Here is a 20,189-nt window from a genome sequence, read left to right as displayed (position 1 = left end):
GAACCTGGTTCTTAAGACACTTATAGGAGTGCCACATCTAGAACAGACAGTGGATATTTACAGGAGAAGTTATAATTGCTTAGTGCCAGCAGATATAACAGGGAAGCCAAGGAAAATGACCTTTTGTCCTAACAGTGGGACTTTACTGGAATAAACAACGTACCTTGCAGGTACAGGCTCCAAAACAAGGGTCCTCATTTATGCTCCCTGCCCCACTGCAGTTGCAGGGTTTGCAGTCTGGATAGCCAAAGTAGCCCCGGGCACAGCGGTCGCAGCTCACCCCTCGGAAGCCAGGCTTGCAGTGACAGGAGCCAGGTGCCAGACCTAAAAGGTGAGAGATAAGTATCAACATTTTTAAAACAAATATGTAATTTAGTTTCTAAGGTTTTAATTATAGTAAGCTTTAACATTCTACTTTAATAAAAAATTTAGTTTCTTGGTGGACGTCAATAAAGAAAAGTTAAAACCAAACGACGTAGGGTTTAATTAGAACCTGGCTATGATTGGCTAACATGGTGTCTTCTAAGAATCTTTAAAAATATTGAGAATGAAAAAAAAAGAGAAAATCTCAAAGAATCTACCAAAACTAAGGCTACGGAAAAACTGCCGCAATGATCAAGGAGTAATTTCCATAACTCAGACTGATAACACTGGATTAAAAATAAGCACAGGGTCAGCTCCAGTGGCCTAGTGCTTAAGTTCGTCATGCTCCATTTCAGCAGCCAGGATTCGGTTCCAGGGTGTGGACCTACACCACTCATCAGTGGCCATGCTGTGGTGGCAGCTCACATACAAAGTACAGGAAGATTGGTAACAGATGTTAGCTCAGGGCAAATCTTCCTCAGCAAAAAAGTAAATAAATAAAATAAGCAGAAATCTGTGCGTGCCTGTTGGCTCATAAGCCCCTGAGACCATCACAAGATGGAAAAGTGCTTTGGGAGTAAAAATATACTACTTAAAAATTTAACAACAATAATCTAAGTACAACATCACTAAGTACGATAAAGATGAAGAGTGTTCATGGGAATGGATATTTTAGGGATAAAAGAAACAGAGGAGGGAAATGAAAGCAGTTTATATTTACTTTTTCTTTTTAAATAGAGAAATGCAAAAGGCAGTATTTATTCTCGTCTTCGATTAGAGAAATGGAAAAAAATGCAGTGTTAATGAATACAAGCTACTGACCTTTGAAATCTGAAAAAATATAAGAGCAAGTCAGTAAAATATAGTCCACTCAAAAAAGGGAAGGAAGGGAAAAAAAAGCAAGGGAAGATTGTGGTGAGAAAGCGTCAAACAGAACAACAGAAAGGGTGTCAAACATACAGACCGACCACACACAGATGAGTTAAACAGTCTCACTGTCCTTATTAAAAATATGTGCATGTAATGTTCACAAGAAATACACAAAATGACAAGAAATATTAAAAATAAAAGAATGTAAATATACTTTGGGAAAATATATAGAAAAGTAAAAACAGTTGTAGTAATATTAATAAAGGCCAAAGTAGAATTCAACTAACATAGATTCTATAAGACAAGCTCTCATTTCACATTGATAAAGATATAATTAAAAAATACAATTTAAGTTATTATGCTTATGCTCTAAATCGGCACTGATTATAAGTACAAAAATACAGAGACAACAAAAGATACTGGAAATCAAAGAAAAATTGTCCACAAATCAATGGCTGATAATGACATTAACCTATCCACTTTAAATATTACAGATGAATTAGAAAAAAAAAGACAGAAAAGTTGAGTAATCTAATAAAGTTGAATTATATATCATATGGCATACAAATATTTATTGTAGCTTATTATTAACTAATCCACAAAATGTCCAATTTCTCAAAGCAGAAATTATCCAAGCCTTGTTTTCTAAGCATAAATTACTACTTCTATATTTGTAACAAATACCACAATAAATTAGGTTTAAATTAAGTATGAATATCAAACATGATAATAGAATTTTATGCAAAATTCAACCACTCCAAAAATTAATAAATATTTCTCCTTTATAACTCTTGGCCTAAGGAGAAAAATCAAGACTTCAACTGCAGATTAAATAGTTTTCTAAATAAAATACAACAGCAGTGAGAAAGGAAGATAGCCATGATTATAGGATATAGAAACACTGTAGTCAAAAGTAAAATTTTAGGCTTAAGTACGTCCATTAATTTCAAAAAATAACGTAAATAAATTAAAATTTAATTCACAAAATTTTAAAAAACAGAGAAAACAAAATGAACCCCACAGGAAAGAAGGGAGAGTTGAAAAATAAACAAAAGGAAAAGCAAGTAAAGAAGAGAACCTTAAGCAAAAGTAGTCGAGGATATCAGGAGAGAACCAAGGATCAAAGAGTGACTGCAAAAATGGTTTAGCAACAGCTAATTTTTACAAAATGTTTTCAAAGTTTGAATCTCTTATGGGGCATATAAAAAATAGAGCACTACGCATAATTCAGTTCATGAAGCAAGTAAAAACTTGATCTCAAAATCTAACAAAGATTACCCTAAATAAGCTTAACAGCTACCACACAAATAGCACTTATTTTATGCTAGGCATTATACCTAGCATTAATACTACACATGGGCTAATTCTTTTAATACTTAAAACATCAAGATGATGTAGGCACTATTATGTTTCCCATTTCACAGATGAGGAAACCAAGGCAGAGAGAAATGAAGTGATTGGCCAAGGCAGCACTGTTGGCACAACCAATTTAACATATGAACCCAGATGACAAAATCCTAAATAAAATAAACACCAAACTGAATCCTACAGTACATTAAAAGAACCTTCCATGATGACCAACAAGATTTTATTCTGGTAATATAAATATTGTTTAATATTCATAAGTTGATTTTTTTACATAACATGTTCATAGGTCAAATGGAAAAGAAATCTGATCATTTCAACAAAGGTTGTAAAAGTATTCCAAAAAGTTAACATTTACTTCTAATGTTAAAATTTCCAGACAGTGGGACTAAGTGTAGATGTACTCCATGTAATAATCATGTCTATCTCAATGTCTGTTTCAGGAAGTACTGTGAATTAGATGTCCAAAGACCCTTGTTCAGAATGCCTGACAATACAGGATAAAATTAAAGAAACGGATAGATAGATAGAATGATTGTGCTGGTATGAGACAAGGAAATTGTTGTAGATCAGAAACTACAAAAAAATGACATTCTAAAGGAATAAGTTAGCTCTTAAGCTAGTGTCTTTCCTGGAGTTGACCGATTCTGATTAGCTAGACTAGGACATGGAGCATGGTTTTAAGGAACAAAAGACAAATTCTAGGTAACTCCTCAGGTTAGGAGGTCATATCAGAGAACTTTATATAAACTCAAGGCTCCTGAAAGGAGAAACTAGGAAATACACACATGAGAACACACACACACATTCACAATCATGAAATACACAAGAAAACGCCCCACTGAGTAAGAGTCAACACAAAAATCAAAGTGCAGAATCAGTCTCCTATAGATAATGGAGAGTGCTCCTAGGAGGTACAGAATAAGAAATAAATATATTTAATAAGTTTAAAGAAAAAATTATGTGAATTTAACTATATTAGATGAATTTAAAAGAGACTATGGGAAAAACAAAATAGAAAGTTCCTTTGTAAAATATACTAAATTTCAGATTGATTAAGAAATTAAGTATCATAAAGTAAAAATCGGAAAAATTAAGAAAAATACATTCGTCTGATCTTGGGAGAGAAGAGAGCTTTAGAATAATAAAGATATGGAAGAAATTGAATAGAAAAATACTAATGTATATAATAATCTTAGAATAATGTCATTATTATAGCTAAAGATGTTTATCTGAATTGTAATAGGTGATTATATAAAATTTGTTTCATGTATTAAAAATTCTTATCGATAATGAAACACAACAAATTCTGGAACTTGTTCATAACAAATATGACATACTATTATTGTTTTTAATATTTAAAGAGCTCTTACAAATCTATGGGGTAAAAACACCTTACACCAAAGGTAATCATTTCTCTAGTAATCAGGTTAATGCCAATGAGATACTGGAATATCGTTTCTCGCTCTCTGGTTAGTCATAGTGACTAAGGAAGTCCAAAGCATTAGGCTACCTCTTAGGCTTTTTCCTAAAGAGAACATCACACCAAACATGAAGATAAAAATATATTATGGGTATGTGCCCAATTTTGGAACTCAAGTTTATATTGAATAATGTATATCTAATTATAATATTATAAATTTTGATTATTGCATTTCAATTTTAAAATTAGAAGAATTAATTATTGGTATAGAACCAAATATAACTGTACAATCACTTAAAAGATAAAGATGCAATTGACAGACATATTCAAGTGGGTTGGAAGATCAGTGGAGAGTGTAGGGATGGTTTTTTTCTCAGCTGGCATAGTAGAACCTCAAAAGATCGAGTCTAAATTTAATGGATCATGAAATAAGAGATTTAAGCTTTTTACTTAACATGATAAAGATACTATAGAAGAAATACATAATAAAAATGTATGAATGGTGGAGAGAAGGAAGGAGGTGGTGTGAATGAAAGAGTTCTTCGTCTTTCAAGACGGAGAGTCAAAAGCAATATTTAATGGAGATGAAAAATACTAAAAATATTATTTAGAAGATAAGTTCTTTCAAAAGAACTTAACAGGAGAAGAGGCTAAATGTGATTAAATTTTAAAATGAAACTGAGGTGAATAGGTTGAAGAGGACACTACTGCTATTTATTTTATTCCCTTCCCTACTGTTAAACTTTCATTTTACTATGTATTATTTTTATGATAATTGAAAATATTTATATTCAAATATCTTCATTAAAGCATTGGTTGCAATAATCAAAACTAGAAACAATCTTACATAAAATTGAGTGGGTAAATAAATTATGGTAACTCATATAGCAATGTATTATTTAGGTGCTGTAACTGTCAATAATAGTATTTATGCTGAATTGCCACAGCACTGTATATTTATTTTTCTACTTTTCTATTTTTTATCACTTTTTCAACAATGATATACTTAACATTTTAAAAGTATGGGAGAAAGTTAAATGACATTACAGAAAATAACGCTATTTAGTTATTACTATAAAAACATAAGGGCCTATGAAATGAAAAATTAACTCAATAATTCACCATTTGAATATTAAAATAAGTTTTTTAATCTTTTCAGATTTAAGGCTATAGGCCTTAAATTGATAATCCTAAAGTTTTATCAAGACAGCAGGTAAAACTGTGCCAAAGAAATATTGCCTCTCTTTTAATTTGAAAGTCACTGGGGGGAAACCTATATGGCAGCCATGATTTATTTTAGTCTTTCCTAAGAAGAGAAGACTCCACTCTTAGATATATAAGGAAACTGTTCCAGATACCTTCTGTGAATTTTCTACTTAACCTTGGCAAGAAACTCTTCTGGAAGTAACTCCTCAGTCCTTTACATCAAAGAGTTACTTTGGCCATTGATTCCTTTCTGTTTGGAGTTCATCATGAATTTCAATCTTCAATGCAAGTATTTGGCTTAAATTAGTGTCAGACTCTTTCCCTTCATTAACTCATGACCGCTACCTTTTTTAGGCTTTCATGTACACTTTTTTGCTTTCCATATTATTGACTACATCTCAGTCTGTGGTCTCTGTTCGCTCCTCCCCTTGTGGCACACACATCTCTCAATGAATGCTGTCATTTCACACTAGAAACCATAGAAACTACAAAACTAGTAAATATCAAGACATAAAAAAATTACATACACCACAGATTTGTGATTGACCAGAAGACATATATATATTCACAGATATGTAAATATGTATATACATATATATATGAGGCAAAACAAATTATTCAACTCTTTTAGCTTTTAAGGCATTATACTTAAACATGAAATTAATTATTTAGATGAATAAAAAATTGCTTCCTAGAAGGAACATTGATAGATATAAGAATAAATTTTCAAGTGAGTGAAATTTACTGCGAAATGTTCTCCTTTCAGTTGTCCTTTTATCACAACAATGGCCTGTCCCAAGCTCTCACCTCGTCGAGCATGTTTCTCATCCTTGACACAGACTTCATTTAAGGAACCAACTGGATCACAGTGGCATGGCTGGCACGGTCTGGGATAATTTGGAGATACCTAATGAAAATATTAAAATGCTTTTAATCAAGTGTAAGAAAAACACCAATATTTTTCAATTCAGTAGACTTTTAAGGAAAAATTAATATTAATAATACATAGTAATAAATTATAGAGAGAAAATTATAACAAAAGAAATTATCTTTAGTATGTATTTGCAATTTCTAAAATCCATTTCTTCAAAATTGATACGTAAAAGTAGAGAGGATAGTACAATAAACTTCTACATATTTGTTTAGATTGAACTTGTCAAGATTTTGCCATATAAGTTTAATCACTTTTTATCCTTTGCTGAAGCTTTTAAAGAAAATTCCAGATAAAGAATTTTTTATCCCCTACAGATTTCAGTATGCACCTATTTCTTTTATTATAATCACAGTACCAATATCATAACAAAGAAAAATAACAATATTTGCTTGATCTTCTCTAATACGCATTCCATAATAAAGTCTTCCTGATTGTGTTTTTTTAAATTACAGCATAATTCAAAACTAGTAATTTTCTCCAAAATCTATTTTTCAGGAACTTTTTTCATATTGAGCATAGTGTGATTAATTAAATATGTTTGTATCTGGTGTTTGAAAAAAGATAATATTAAATATTTAAATAAAAATTTGGTTTTCTGGGGAGATAGCATAACCTGGGTGGAAACAATGTTGGTTCCATAATTAAGAAAACTTGAGCTCAGATCCCATTGTGGACACTTACTGGCTATGTGGCCTTGTGCAACTTATTTACTTTCTTGTAATATGAGGATAATCATAGGAATCATAGTGATGCTATTAAATTAACATTAAAAAGAATAACATGTAAAGCATCTCATAAGATTCCTCAGATATATTAAATACTCAATATATCTAATAGCTTTTAATGTTAGAATATTTTAATTAAACAAAACTAGACTGTGCTAATATACTGTATATCAACATTTATTTTTCAGATGCGATAGGATAAGAACAAAAAAATAATTAAACTTGCCTAGGAAATACTGAAATACTATTGAATATCTATTTCCTCCACAAAATACAGATTTTATATGCATATATATCTAGGCTTAATTTATAAATGAAAACTTGTAAACTTGCATGCTAATATAAGTTAGTGTCATAAACAGAGAGTTATTTACATGTCTGACAGAATATAAATCAACTATGTTCACAGATCAGTTTCAACATCATCTTTTGTTTAAGACATATTCATTCATCCTTCATTATGACGTAAAGACTGTGCAAGGCACAGATAGGTAAGGGCTGATCTCTGCTTCCAATAAGCTTACAGAAATAACAGACTTGAAAGACTGATTAAATAGAATGTGCCAAGTGATAAAATAGACATACGACCAGAGCAGTGGGGGGCAAAAGAGGAGGGAGTAATAACACACGACAGTGAAGTCAAGCAATCCTTCAAGAAAAGGTGACATGTAGACTGGAGTTTGATGTATGAGTAGCAATTTGAGAGTCGAATTGGAAGAAGGGCTTTCTACCCAGAGAAAACCACCAAGACATGAAAAAAAAAACCCAAAAAACCCTCTGTGGGCATATGGCAAAAAATTTCTTTTGGGTAAAATCTTGGCTCTTATAAATATGATTTATGATTTCAATGATGAGCTTGGGTAAACCAAAGCTTCCTAATTCATTATCTCTCTTTGTGGTACTTGAAAGTCTATAAGTATATTTACTTTAAATTTAATTCTAAATTTTATTAAAATAATAATTTAGATTACTAATTAGTCCTCAAAGTAAACATTACATTATATATATATATTTACACATATATATTTAATTTAACTATTAACTATATGTATTTAATGGATAAATCTAAAATCAGATTTTAAGACAATAATTTTAAGACTATTGTAGAGATAAGTTATTTAGCTATAAAATTGTTCTGCACAAAACTTTTCTTTCTATATCCTCATAAAAACACAATAGACTTCTACCCAAATATTAAGCATGGCAATGATTTGAATTTTTTAACATACAACATAGAATAAGTATTTTTATGAGTACTAAAATACCATAATCTCTGCTCAAATTCACTTAATTACTTGACTTGTAATAAAAATTTGATCAAGCTTCCAGTTTTGACAATGGGGGAGTGTCTTGTATGGGTTGGATCCACACTCAGATAATAATTACAAATTCTGGACAAAATATAATGATTAAATATTTGAGGGCCTAGGATAATAACCAAAAGCAGGCAGAAATTAGAAGGATTTGAGGTGTGAAAGAAAAAAAATACATTAGCCAAGATCCACGTTCATAGTCGGGCAGCGCCAAAATCTGCATATCCACACCCCTCAAATGTTTAACTGATCCCTTCATTGTACATCCATTCAGGAGACTCCAAGGAATCCAGTGGAAAGTAATGGCTGGAAAGCTGAATGACCTGAACAGTTTTCAGGTCTGCACACCATAAAGTAAACAGAACTGGAGTTGTCACCCAAGTTAGAAAGGGTAGCTATACCTTGAGCTTTCTATTTGTCTACCTTAACAGAGTGTAAAAGTAAGCCACCATAATTTCATGGTCATCAGTCAGTCAGTTGCCTACCAATTAGAACAAAATTCAAAAATCTTCAGTGGAAGATAACAGAATCCTGTCACTACACTGTAGTATCCCTAATTTCCTGTAAATCATGTTACTAGACAGGATTCCTGTTTTTCCTGAAGAAACAAGGTGCCGTCCTTATTCAAGAAAAACCAAATCAATAAAAGCAGACGCTGAGGTGTCCTAGGTGTTGAAATTAGCAGAAAAGAACTTATCTAGGTACTTTATATAGGCCCAAGAAGATAAAGGAAGTAATGTTTATAATGAGTGAATATATGGAATATTTCTGCAGAGAAATAGAAACTATAGAAAAATATAGTAACTCTAGAAAGCTGAGAAGTAAAATATCTCAATTAAAAAATTAACTGGATGTGCTTAACAGCAGATCAGTGATGGCAGGGGAAAAACAGTACGGATAAATAGAAATTATTCAATCTGAGGAATGAAGCAAAAAAATTTTTGAATTAGCACAGCCTCAGTAACCTATAGGACATAGTGAAGCAACCTGATAAGAACGTAGCTGAGTCTCAGAAGGAGAAGAGAGAGCAGAGCTCCAAAGATCTGTTTCTCCTCATTCTCCCCCTCCTCTTTCTTCTTGTTCTGGTCCATCTTGTTCTTTTTCTTAATCTTGTTCTTCTTTTTCTTCTTTCCCTTCCATCTCCTCCCCCTTCCCCTTCTTCTTCTCTTTTCCTCCTCCTCCTCCTCCTCCTTTTAACAAATCTTTACAAATGTGAAAAACATTCTTTGTTTGCAGGACAGAGAAATATAAGCCATGGACCAAATCTGATCTAGAGGCCATCATTTGTGTATACATGGTCTAACTGCTAAAAGGAAAATATAAAGAAAATATCTTGAAATCAGTCAGAGAATTAAAAACACATTATATATAGAAGAACAAAAATACAAATGATGGCTGCCTTCTCATAAGAATAAATGAAATCCAGAAAATTCTACTTTTTTAAAATGCTGAAAGAAAAACATTCTTAAGATGAAAATATCCTTCAATCAGAGGGGTAGAATAAAGACATTTTCAGATAAAACAGAGCCGAAAGAATTCGTCACTAGAAGTTCTGCACTTCCAAAAAAATGTTAAGGGAAGTTCTTTAGGCAGAAGGGAAATGATACCAGATAGAACCTAGGGAGAAAGGAAAAGTATTGGAAACGACAAATATATGGTTAATGCAAAACTGTCTTCTTTTTCTTCTCATTTCTCTAAAAGAAAAGTGACTTCAAACAAAAATTACAACATTGTGCAATATATGAAAACAATAGCCTAAAAGAGGTAAAATTAGAACTATACTATCGTTAGAGTTTTAACCATATGTGAAGTGTTATATTAGTTACTCTGAATGACACTGAAAAGTTAAAAAGATAAACTGCAACCACAATAGTGTAAACTGAAAAATAATACAGAGGAGTGCAGCTAAAAAGATGATACATGAAATAAAATGAAACACTGAGAAAGATTTGTTTTACACAGAAGAAGACAGAAAAGGAAGAATGCAAACAAAAATTTTATGCAAATGGAAAACAAACAGCAAACTCCAACATGTCATTAATTCCATTAAATGTAGGGGCTAAACACGCTGTTTAAAAGACAACGGTTGTCAGGATAAAAAAGCAACGCCCACCTGTTTTGCTGTTTATAAGAGACCTGCTTTAAAATAAAAATGTAAAGATTGAAAGTAAAATAATGGAAAAATATTTACTATGCAAGGAGTAAGCGGGTGCAGCTACCCTTGATAGGAGACAAAGCTGATTTTATGACAAAAATTTTTACCTGAGATAAAGTGGAGACTTTCATAATTATTAAAATGTCAAGTTGTGACATAAAATACATAAAGATATAAAAAATTCTAAATGAGTAGCGCCTAATAGTGCTTCAAAGAACATGAAGAAATACTGACAAAATGAAAGGTAAGAACCGACAACCATGGATTGGACAAATCCACATTTATAGCGATTAAAGACTTCAGGATAAATATTCTTCCCAAGTGCATACGTTCGTTTACCAAGAGAGCAGGCGCTGAGCCATATGAGAAATCTCAAAACTCCTCTAAAGTTTGGCATCTTAGAGAATGTTCTCAGAGCATAAGACACTCAGCATAGAACTCAATAAAAATCTGATATTTAATAAAGCTCAAATATTTGGAAATTAAACAGAAGAAATCACAAGAGACATTAGAAGTTATTTTAAATAAATGATAATGGATATAAAGCATTTCTGAGCTCATGAGAAGCAGGTAAAGATCCTACTAGAGGGAGATTTACATTTAAATGCTTATATTAGAAAAGAAGAAAGGTTTAAAATCAATAATCTAAGTTTCTAAGTTGATAGGTAGTAAAAGAATAGGAAATTTAAACCCAAAACAAATTAAAGAAATAATATAGTAAACATGAGGAGAAATCAATAAATAGAGAAAAAATAATAAAAGGGTAAACTGTTTTTTGAAAAACTTTAAGGAAATTGATAAACCCCATCATGAGTGACAAATAAAAAAAAAGAGAAAAAACATAAATTAACAATTTTAGTATTAAAGGGAGGGTATCAGTATAAATACCATAGACTTTTAAAGCATAAAAAGGGAATATTAAGAAAGATTTCTGCCAACAAATTTGACAACTTATATGAAATAAACTCTGAAAAATACAATATATCAAAACTGAACCAAGAAAAAATACAAAACCTATCTAGCTCTGTATCTAATAACAAAATTGAATTCATTATTAAAATTCTTCCTACAAAAAAGGAAAAAAAGAAAAGAAAACTGAAGTCCAAGATAATTTAACTAGGGAATTCTATCAAACATTTTTAAAAAAATTAATTCCAATCTCACATAAAATATTTTAGAAAGCAGAGAAAGACGAAGCATTTCCCAACTCATTTATTTATTTATTTTTTTGGTGAGGAAGATTTGCCCTAAGCTAACATCTGTTGCCAACCTTCCTCTTGTTGCTTGAGGAAGATTGTCACTGAGCTAACATCTGTGCCAGTCTTCCTCCATTTTGTACGTGGGACACCACCACAGCATGGCTGGATGAGCGTTGTGTAGGTCCACACCCGGGATCCAAACCCACAAAACCTGGGCCACCAAAGCAGAGTGTGTGAACTTAACCACTATGCCACCAGGTTGGCCCCATCTCAACTCCTTTTTTGAAGCTATTATACCCCAATACAAAAACCCACAAAAGCATTATAAGAAAGTAAAAATACCAATATCCCTTATGAGAAAATGTAAAAATTCTTAACCAATATTAGCATATTGGATTCTCCAATAAATAAAAAAAATAATACTTCATGACCAAGTGGGGTTTATCCCACAGACGGGAAGTTGGTTTAATATTTTAAAAAAACAATCAGTGCAGGGGGCTGGCCCCGTGGCCGAGTGGTTAAGTTTGCGCGCTCCGCTGCAGGCGGCCCAGTGTTTCGTTGGTTCGAATCCTGGGCACGGACATGGCACTGCTCATCAGACCACGCTGAGGCAGCGTCCCACATGCCACAACTAGAAGGACCCACAACGAAGAATACACAACTATGTACCGAGGGGCTTTGGGGAGAAAAAGGAAAAAAAAAAATCTTAAAAAAAAAAAAACAACAATCAGTGCACATTGACCATGTTACCAGAATAAAGGAGAAGATTCTTATGTTCATTTAAGTAGATTAAGAAAAGCACTTGACAAAATTCAATCCCTCTATATTACACAAATTCTCAGAAACCTAGGGGTAGCAGGGAACCTACTGAATCTGATAAAGAGCATCTACGGAAAACCTACAGCTCGCACCATGCCCAGTGGTGAAATGCCATGTTTCTCTTTAAAAAAGAGAAGAAAGATGTTTACTGTCACTATTTTTAGCTAACATTGTCGCAAAAATTGCAAAGGAAGAAATAAACTTCAATTTATATACAGGAAATATGATATTTATGTGTATACTTCTAAATAATCTAGTTTAAAAGTACTAGAATTAATAAATGAACTTAGCGTGGATATAGGATACAAGGTCAATATTCAAAATCTTTCTAACAATAACATTAAACAATTTAAAAAGTATTTTTTACAGTAATACAAAACATTATACTGAGCATTAAATTTAACACAAGACATACAAGATCTCTCCATTGAAAACCCTGCTGTGAATAATTGAAGAAGATGTAAATAAGTGGAGAGACATACCAAATTCATCGATTGGAAGACTCGATACCATTAAAGTGTGAGTTCTCTCCATATTTGTATTTCGAGTCTATCCAACAATCCCAACTAACATTTCTGTCATTGACAAGTTGATTCAAAAATTTGTACGGAAAAGTAAAGATCCTATGGTAGCCAAAACAATCTTCAAAAGGAAGAATAAAGTCAGTGCCCTTACGTTTCTGAATTCCAGGCTTATAAAGCCAGAGTAATCAAGGTAGGTGTACTGTTAGCATAAGGATGGACAAATACATCCATGGAACAGAACTGGGGCTCCAGAAACTGACCAACAGAAATTGACCCACGTAATTAATAGCTTTTCAACAAAAGCCTCAAAGCAATTCAAAGGAGAAAAAGAAAGTATTTTCAAAAAAAAAAAAAATGGTACTGGAATAACAAGTTAATCATGTAGATCTCAATCATTATTTCACACAATACACAAAAATTTACTTGAGATGGGCCATAGTCCTAAAAGTTAAAATTATAATATTTCTAGAATAAAAAAAGGACATCTTGACTTGAACAGACACTTCACAAAAGAAGATATAGGAGCAGCCAATAAGCACCTAAAATGACAATTAAATCCATAAGGGGATCTGCTGTAAATCCATAACAGAAGATCTCCTGTAGCACCAGCATTGATGGGAAGGACTCAGTGGTCGCCAAATACCCACCTGCCGCACCCACTACACCCACACCCACTAAAATGGCTAATTCAAAAAGATGGTCAACACCAAATATTAGTGATGAAGTGGAAGAACTGGAACTCACATTTTGGGTGAACATGTAAAATGTTATTAATAATTTGGCAAAATGTTGGCAGTTTCTTATAAAGTCAAACATATACCTATCCTACAAAACAAGCATTCTACTCCCAGATATTTACACAAGAGAAATAAAACATGATCACAAAAAGACATATAAAATTGTTTTACAGGAGCTAACCCAAAAGTGGAAATGACCCAAATATTCACCAACAGGATAGCAGATTAAAAATTAAGGAACGTTCATGTAAAGGAACACTACCCAGCGATTTCTTTAAAGAACTAACTATTGATGCACACAACATGGAGAAACCTTAAAATGTTATACTGAGTGAGAGAGGGAAGACACTAAAGTGTATGTGCTTTATGATTTCATTTTTATGAAGTTCTCTAAGAGGCAAAACTAATTTATGTTCTACAAATCAGAACAGAGTTTGCCTGGGGGTGGAACTGACTAGAATGAGACACAATGGGACTTTCTGGAGAGATGGAAATGTTTTACACCACATCCTCAAACATTTATATCAGTTTCCATTATGAAACGTTCCTAGTCACCTTTTAGAATTTGAAGTCTATCAAAATTATTTCTCCATATGATATATCTTTGTATGGAAAAGCCAAAAATAATACTTCATGAATGAAAAGCATACTTTACCCCTTTGGGTCTGAAGAAACCATCAACACATGTCTCACAGTTGATCCCAGCAGTGTTTCGCGTACAATTGATGCATACACCCCCTCCAACGTACTTTCCATGTATATTCAAACTCAGATTTCTCCTGGCAACATTTTCATCATAATAGCATTCTTCAGCTTTCCCATGACAATTACATGCTGGATTAGGGAAAAATAAATTCATAAATATTAATTTCAGATATATTTAAAAATCATTTTCTGTTATATAATAGATTTTTATACTAAATTGGAAACTATATTACTGTTAGTATACATATATATATAATCAGTACAAAAGTACCCAGAAAGTATTTCGATTTATTGGATATATTAATAAATTCACAGTTTTTAACGGAACTTGAAATAATTAAAACATATAAATTAAGCCGAGTCGTATGAAATTCACAGTTTTTACTGATTTTATCTTGCAAAACAGAAATTTCCTATGGTTCAACATATAATTTCCCATTATGACAAACAAATTATTGAACTATGGCACTGCATGATTAACACCCAGGTAATCTGTAATGAATAATTACTATATGTGAATCTCTGCATTAGATCCTATGGGTAAAAAAGGACGTTTAGAATATAGTTTTACAACTAATGATAACTAAAACTTAGGGGTTTTTTATGCCATGTTCTTTAATCCTCAAAATAGCTTTATGAGTTAGGTAATATTATGAACCTCCTTTCATATGTTAGGAACCTGAGGCACAGAGAAGTAACTTGCAAAGGTAACCAAATCAGTGCTGGAAACCACTCTAAAGCCAGAGGTCAGAGTCCTCATGGCTCACCACTGCCCAGTTCCCTTCCAGTTCAATCTAATGAGAGAGACAGGATGTATCAGGGCCATAATCAGGACAACAAGAGAGCTGGTTTGCTTAGCAGCTGAGATCACTCCATCTTGGATTGGGGGTTCTCCCTCCTACTTAGTAGTCCCGTGATGTGGGAAGCTTCTTAATTTCACTAAGGCTCAGTTTCCATATAAGACGTGGAGTGGTCAACAGTAATTGCCAGATAGGGATACTTAAAAGCATTAAGTGAGAAAACGCGTGTAAAATCATTAGCATAATGCCTTATAAATAAGTTCCCAATTGATGTTTCCGCCTCCCCTTTCTCTCCTCTCCATCCTCCTTGTGTTCCTCCCCCTTCCCCTCTTCCTCGTCTTTTTCTTTTTCACATCACATTATAGGAGTTTAGAGAAGTGAAAAATCGCTTCCCTAGAAAGAACTGGGTGAGGTTTTGAGAAATGAGTAGAATTTATTTTAGGATGGGAACAAGGGAAAGGATATATTTTGCAGAGACTCCTCCCTCAGATGTTGAGTTTCTTAGTGTGTGAGCACACACGCACACATGCGCACACACACACATACATACACACACACGGCTCAATCTTTTTTATTCCACAAGGGAAGACATTTATAGATGTCCTGAACTGTTTCCGTTCACTAACAGTAAATGGTACAGCTCTTTGTCTATCAGCATATGCTTCCCCTAAGGCTACACAGGGTACTTCTCCAATGCAAGTATTTACCAGGTCCCTATTCATGGGCAGTTATCTTGTTTCCAGATTTCTCCTTTATAAATAGCACTGAGCACAAACTAGGAGGACATGGAGGTGGGGGTAGGAGTGAGGATTCTAATGTTAGACTGCTTCCCATTTGCCAGCTGAGCGACTTTGAGGAGAAAATTCAAGTCTTAGCGTCATTTTAGTACTTAATCTCTTATGGTTGTTTTGAGAATGCAAACACGGAGCACAACGCCTCATGCATAGTAAATACTCAGCTCCAGAAATGTTAGTAGCGGTAGCATTAGCAATTGGGTACTAAAGACAAAGATTATGATAATATGCCCTGTAGAGCTCCATGAGTAGGTCTATAGGCTAAATTCCTGCAAGTATAATTTCTGGTCAAAGGGCATGTAAAATTTTTATTTTAATGAACTTGCAAAATTCCACTCCAAAAATGCTATGTCAGATGACTCTCCCTTCAATAGATTTGATAGAAGTCTTTCTGTAGAGCCTCACCAACACTGTGTCATCAACCGTTTTAATCCAGTTCCTGGACATGGAAAGCTTTCAAGCCATCATTGAATGGAAGAGATAACACTTTGATAAGTTAAAAAGAGGATTTTCATTGTTTTAATTGGTACTTCCTTAATTATGAGTAAGTATGATCGTCGTTTTCTATTGTTATCAGGCATTTCTTTTCCTGAAAAATGACTGTTTTGATCTTTGCTCATTTTTAACAGATTTATCGACTTTTTCTTATTGGTATGGAAGCTCTCTTAATATAGTAAGGATATTATCTCCTTGTCGTGTTGGTGGCAATAACAGTCTGCTGACTTTTGATTCAGAATACAGTAGTCTTGCTATATCAATGGAGAGTTTTCAAACTTTATTCTAGGGACCATGGAGTAATAAATATAAATCACCAGGCATCATAAGCAGTTTTATATCTTCAGGACAATGAACAAGAATTCTTAAAAATCCTGTTGTAAAAATACATTGCAAGAAACAGTCAAAATTTCTGCTGCCAATATAAATAGAGAGAAATGCAGAGTAATACAAATTTATTCTCACATGATTTGGAATTAGTGCTGCCGAGAGTATTTATAACCATGAGCTCATGAAGGTAAAATACTGATGCATGAGCTGTCCCTGTCACAGCCTTGCAGGGAGCTCTCTGCCTCAGGCCTGGTTGCTGGTTAAAGGCCTTGTGGCTGCACAGCTCTCCATCTATAGCCCAGAGGACATGGATACCACCTACTCACAAAGAGCCATTTTCTCTCTGTCATCAGCAGTTTGCAATTTCACACAATGTCCAAGACACATGATATGAAACTGTCCTTGAGTTCAGGTTTAGCAATGGAATGAATATTTCTTGCTCTTCAGAGACACATCCTGCCTTAAATAAGCTAGACTGACGAAAATCCAAATTAAATTCAAATGAATTACAAAGAAATTATTTATCTTATAAAAGGATTTGTCACATTACAGAAAGATTTTTCTAACTAGTAGGTGATTGAAACACAATTCAACTTGGAAAAGAAAATTTTCATATAAGCTTTTCAGAATGCATACATTGCCAAAAGCACTATATTTATACAAGGTTTTATGGTTACAACCCCCATCTTTAATTTGTAGATTTAAAAAAAAAAAACGTTTATTTTTCAATTTGGAAATACAATCTCCTATCTGCTCCACAAAGAAACATAAAATTGGTTCTTTTTCTTTTTTGTGAGGAAGAATGGCCCTGAGCAAACATCTGTGCCCTCCGTGCCCATCTTCCCCTATTTTGCATATAGGATGCTGCCTCAGCATGGCCTGATGAGTGGTGTAGGTCTGTGCCTGGGATCCAAACTCGTAAACCTGGGCCACTGAAGTGAAGCATGCCAAATGTAACCACTACATCACTGGCCCAGCCCCATAAAATTGTTTCTTAACTCCACTATTTAAAAAATGTGGGGGCCAGCCTAGTGGCCAAGTGGTTAAGTTCTTGTGCTCTGCTTCGGCAGCCCAGGGTTTCACCGGTTTGGATCCTGGGCACAGACGTGGCACCGCTCATCAGGCCATGCTGAGGTGGCGTCCCACATAGCACAACCAGAGAACCACAACTACAATATACAACTATGTCCTGGGGGGCTCTGGAGAGAAGGAAATAAAAAAGAGAAGAAGGAGACTGGCAACAGATGCCAGCTCAGGTGCCAGTCTTTAATAAAAAAAACAAAACAATAATCCAAGAAAAAAATGTGTATAGTAGCAAGTGGAAATCTCTTTTCGCGTTGCTTTGTCCATCCCTTTGCTAACAAGTTTGATCTGTCCTTTTTGGTTCCTTGTTTACACTCACAGAGTGGTAAAGGATTTTGCAGATCCACTAAACATTCCCTAATTACAACTGTGTGATGGATGATCAGAGGCCACAGGGAGGATCCCCATCCTCAAATGCCACTCCCACTTGTGACTGTGGATGTTCCACAAGCAGAAGGGAAAGTGAATTAAAACAGAAGTTTGAGAGCAAATATCCATGGGTGGCATTTGACTTAAATTCACTCTTAGGAATCACTATCTACTCTCATTGGGAGAAGCTGTGGAGAAGCCGAGGGACTGTCAGGAACGGGGCGGGGGGTGTTGAAGAACACAAAGTCTGGACATCCGAAGCCGGTCTAGGACCATGGGTGGGGTGGCCCATTCCTCCAGATATGTCTCAGGAATGGTGGGTGATTTCTAAACCAAAAGGTCTTCATAAGCAGGCAGACACAGACCAAAAGGCGGAAGAGGGGAGAGCAGAAAAGGAAAGGACTCAAGACATCAATAGTATATGCAGACTCTTAAGCTGAAAATAAAATGTGTTTTATGGTTGGGTAATATTTTATGATTAAAGTTTGCTATGATTCAATAGTTTTAAAGATCTATCATGTCTGACACCTGATACACGATAAACATTTTTTATTCAATAAATATATAGGATTGATATTACTAAAAAAACATCTACCAAGCCTGTTTTGGAGAACATATACACATACTGAACTGAAAAAAGATGGTCAGGACTGATTCAGTAAAATATTCATAACTGAGTTCAAATGAATGGGGCTTTGTGGCCAGTCTAGATTTATAGTTCAGCACAAGCCTTTGTTTTCAGGCCTCATCCTGGCCTGAGCACATGTCCAAAAACACGGGTTTCTCCAGCTTCCCCTCACCACATTGGGCCAATTGGCAACATCAGGCTGTAAAGTCATCTGCTACACTTTTTGGGCATTTCCTGTCAGGAAAAACTGGACATATGGGTGGTCTTCAAAAGTGATAATATTAAAGTGTGAATGAGCATTTGTTGGCACACGTTTGCATAGCCAGTTGTTTTCCTATTTTTCATTACTGGCTTTTTTCTTGGTTGTCACTGCCCAATAATTGCCATAGCATAGTTTATGCTAATGAGTATCACTGATGCCATTTCTAACATTAGCATTTTATACTGTTATTAATGAGAAACCATAAATTTAAAATATTGGTGCTTATTATTAAAATAAATATTCTTTTTGCACAAATTTGATTTCTTACCTTCTCTGTTTCCTATCACTCTTGTACTCTTCCCAGTAACGGACCCCAGACACTCCCCTTTAATAGTCTAATTAATGAATCAGAGTGCTTTTTTAAATTCAGGTAATAAATTGGTGCTAACATGTAGAGTATAATCTCTCTGGTTTTTCTCCCTTTTTCAGATGATGAGTATTCAAAAGCTATTTACTAGGGGAGGGGCTCATTTTCAAATGAGGGGCTGCAAAGGGAAGAGGCAGAAGGATCCGGAGCTATTCTGGTTTCAGAACCATTTTATAAACATATGTGTTTAGAAGGCAATTCTCTATGTCATCTGGGTTTTGCTCAATGTTTATTTATATTTCTATTAGTCTACACATATACGTTATGCCAGAAGCTTCAGTTTCACCTTGATGACAATAAGTGTATACTATGCTCTTATCTATTTCTCATAATCGTCACACAGTGGTAAATTCCTAGGTTGTTTGGTAAATATTTGCGATATGAAAAAAAAAAAAACCTGAAAAGCTGAGCAGCCGAAATAGCAGTGTAAAAGAACTTACCAGCTATGGCCCCAGATAAAAGATATAAGCCGGAAACACGAGTTTCCCTTACGTCACCACACGGTTATATGACCTGTCCCGGCAAAGGAAGCATGGCACATGGGTCAACCCCCCGGGGAACGCACCTTCACATTCCGTTTTTGTCAGGAACGTGCCGGCTCTCCACGGTTTCTGGTGGAAGCCCGGACAGCACTGATCACAGCTATCACCACACGTGTTATGCTCACATTCACAGCGGGATTTCTGTCAAAAAGAGAGGGAAAAGCACACTTGCAGCAGTTTT

At 34.3% G+C, this 20,189-nt stretch overlaps 1 protein-coding gene across 5 annotated transcripts in view; it reads right to left on the bottom strand.

Annotated features, from left to right (window-relative positions):
- Nucleotides 1–20,189, bottom strand: part of LAMA2 (laminin subunit alpha 2) — a 537,163-nt gene that overhangs the window by 298,199 nt on the left and 218,775 nt on the right. For all 5 annotated transcript variants that reach the window (XM_070496423.1, XM_070496424.1, XM_070496425.1 and 2 more), the window contains exons 7-10: nt 20,032–20,149; nt 14,289–14,467; nt 6,035–6,134; nt 164–324 (exon numbers count right to left, since the gene is read on the bottom strand). In XM_070496423.1, the coding sequence (XP_070352524.1) occupies nt 164–324; nt 6,035–6,134; nt 14,289–14,467; nt 20,032–20,149 (558 nt within the window). The remainder of the gene's footprint in view (nt 1–163; nt 325–6,034; nt 6,135–14,288; nt 14,468–20,031; nt 20,150–20,189) is intronic.

Source organism: Equus asinus, chromosome 24 (assembly GCF_041296235.1).
Source record: "Equus asinus isolate D_3611 breed Donkey chromosome 24, EquAss-T2T_v2, whole genome shotgun sequence".
NCBI classification, from domain to species: domain Eukaryota; kingdom Metazoa; phylum Chordata; class Mammalia; order Perissodactyla; family Equidae; genus Equus; species Equus asinus.
The sequence above is the reverse complement of the archived record's forward strand: the minus strand, read 5'-3'. Positions and strand labels throughout refer to the sequence as shown.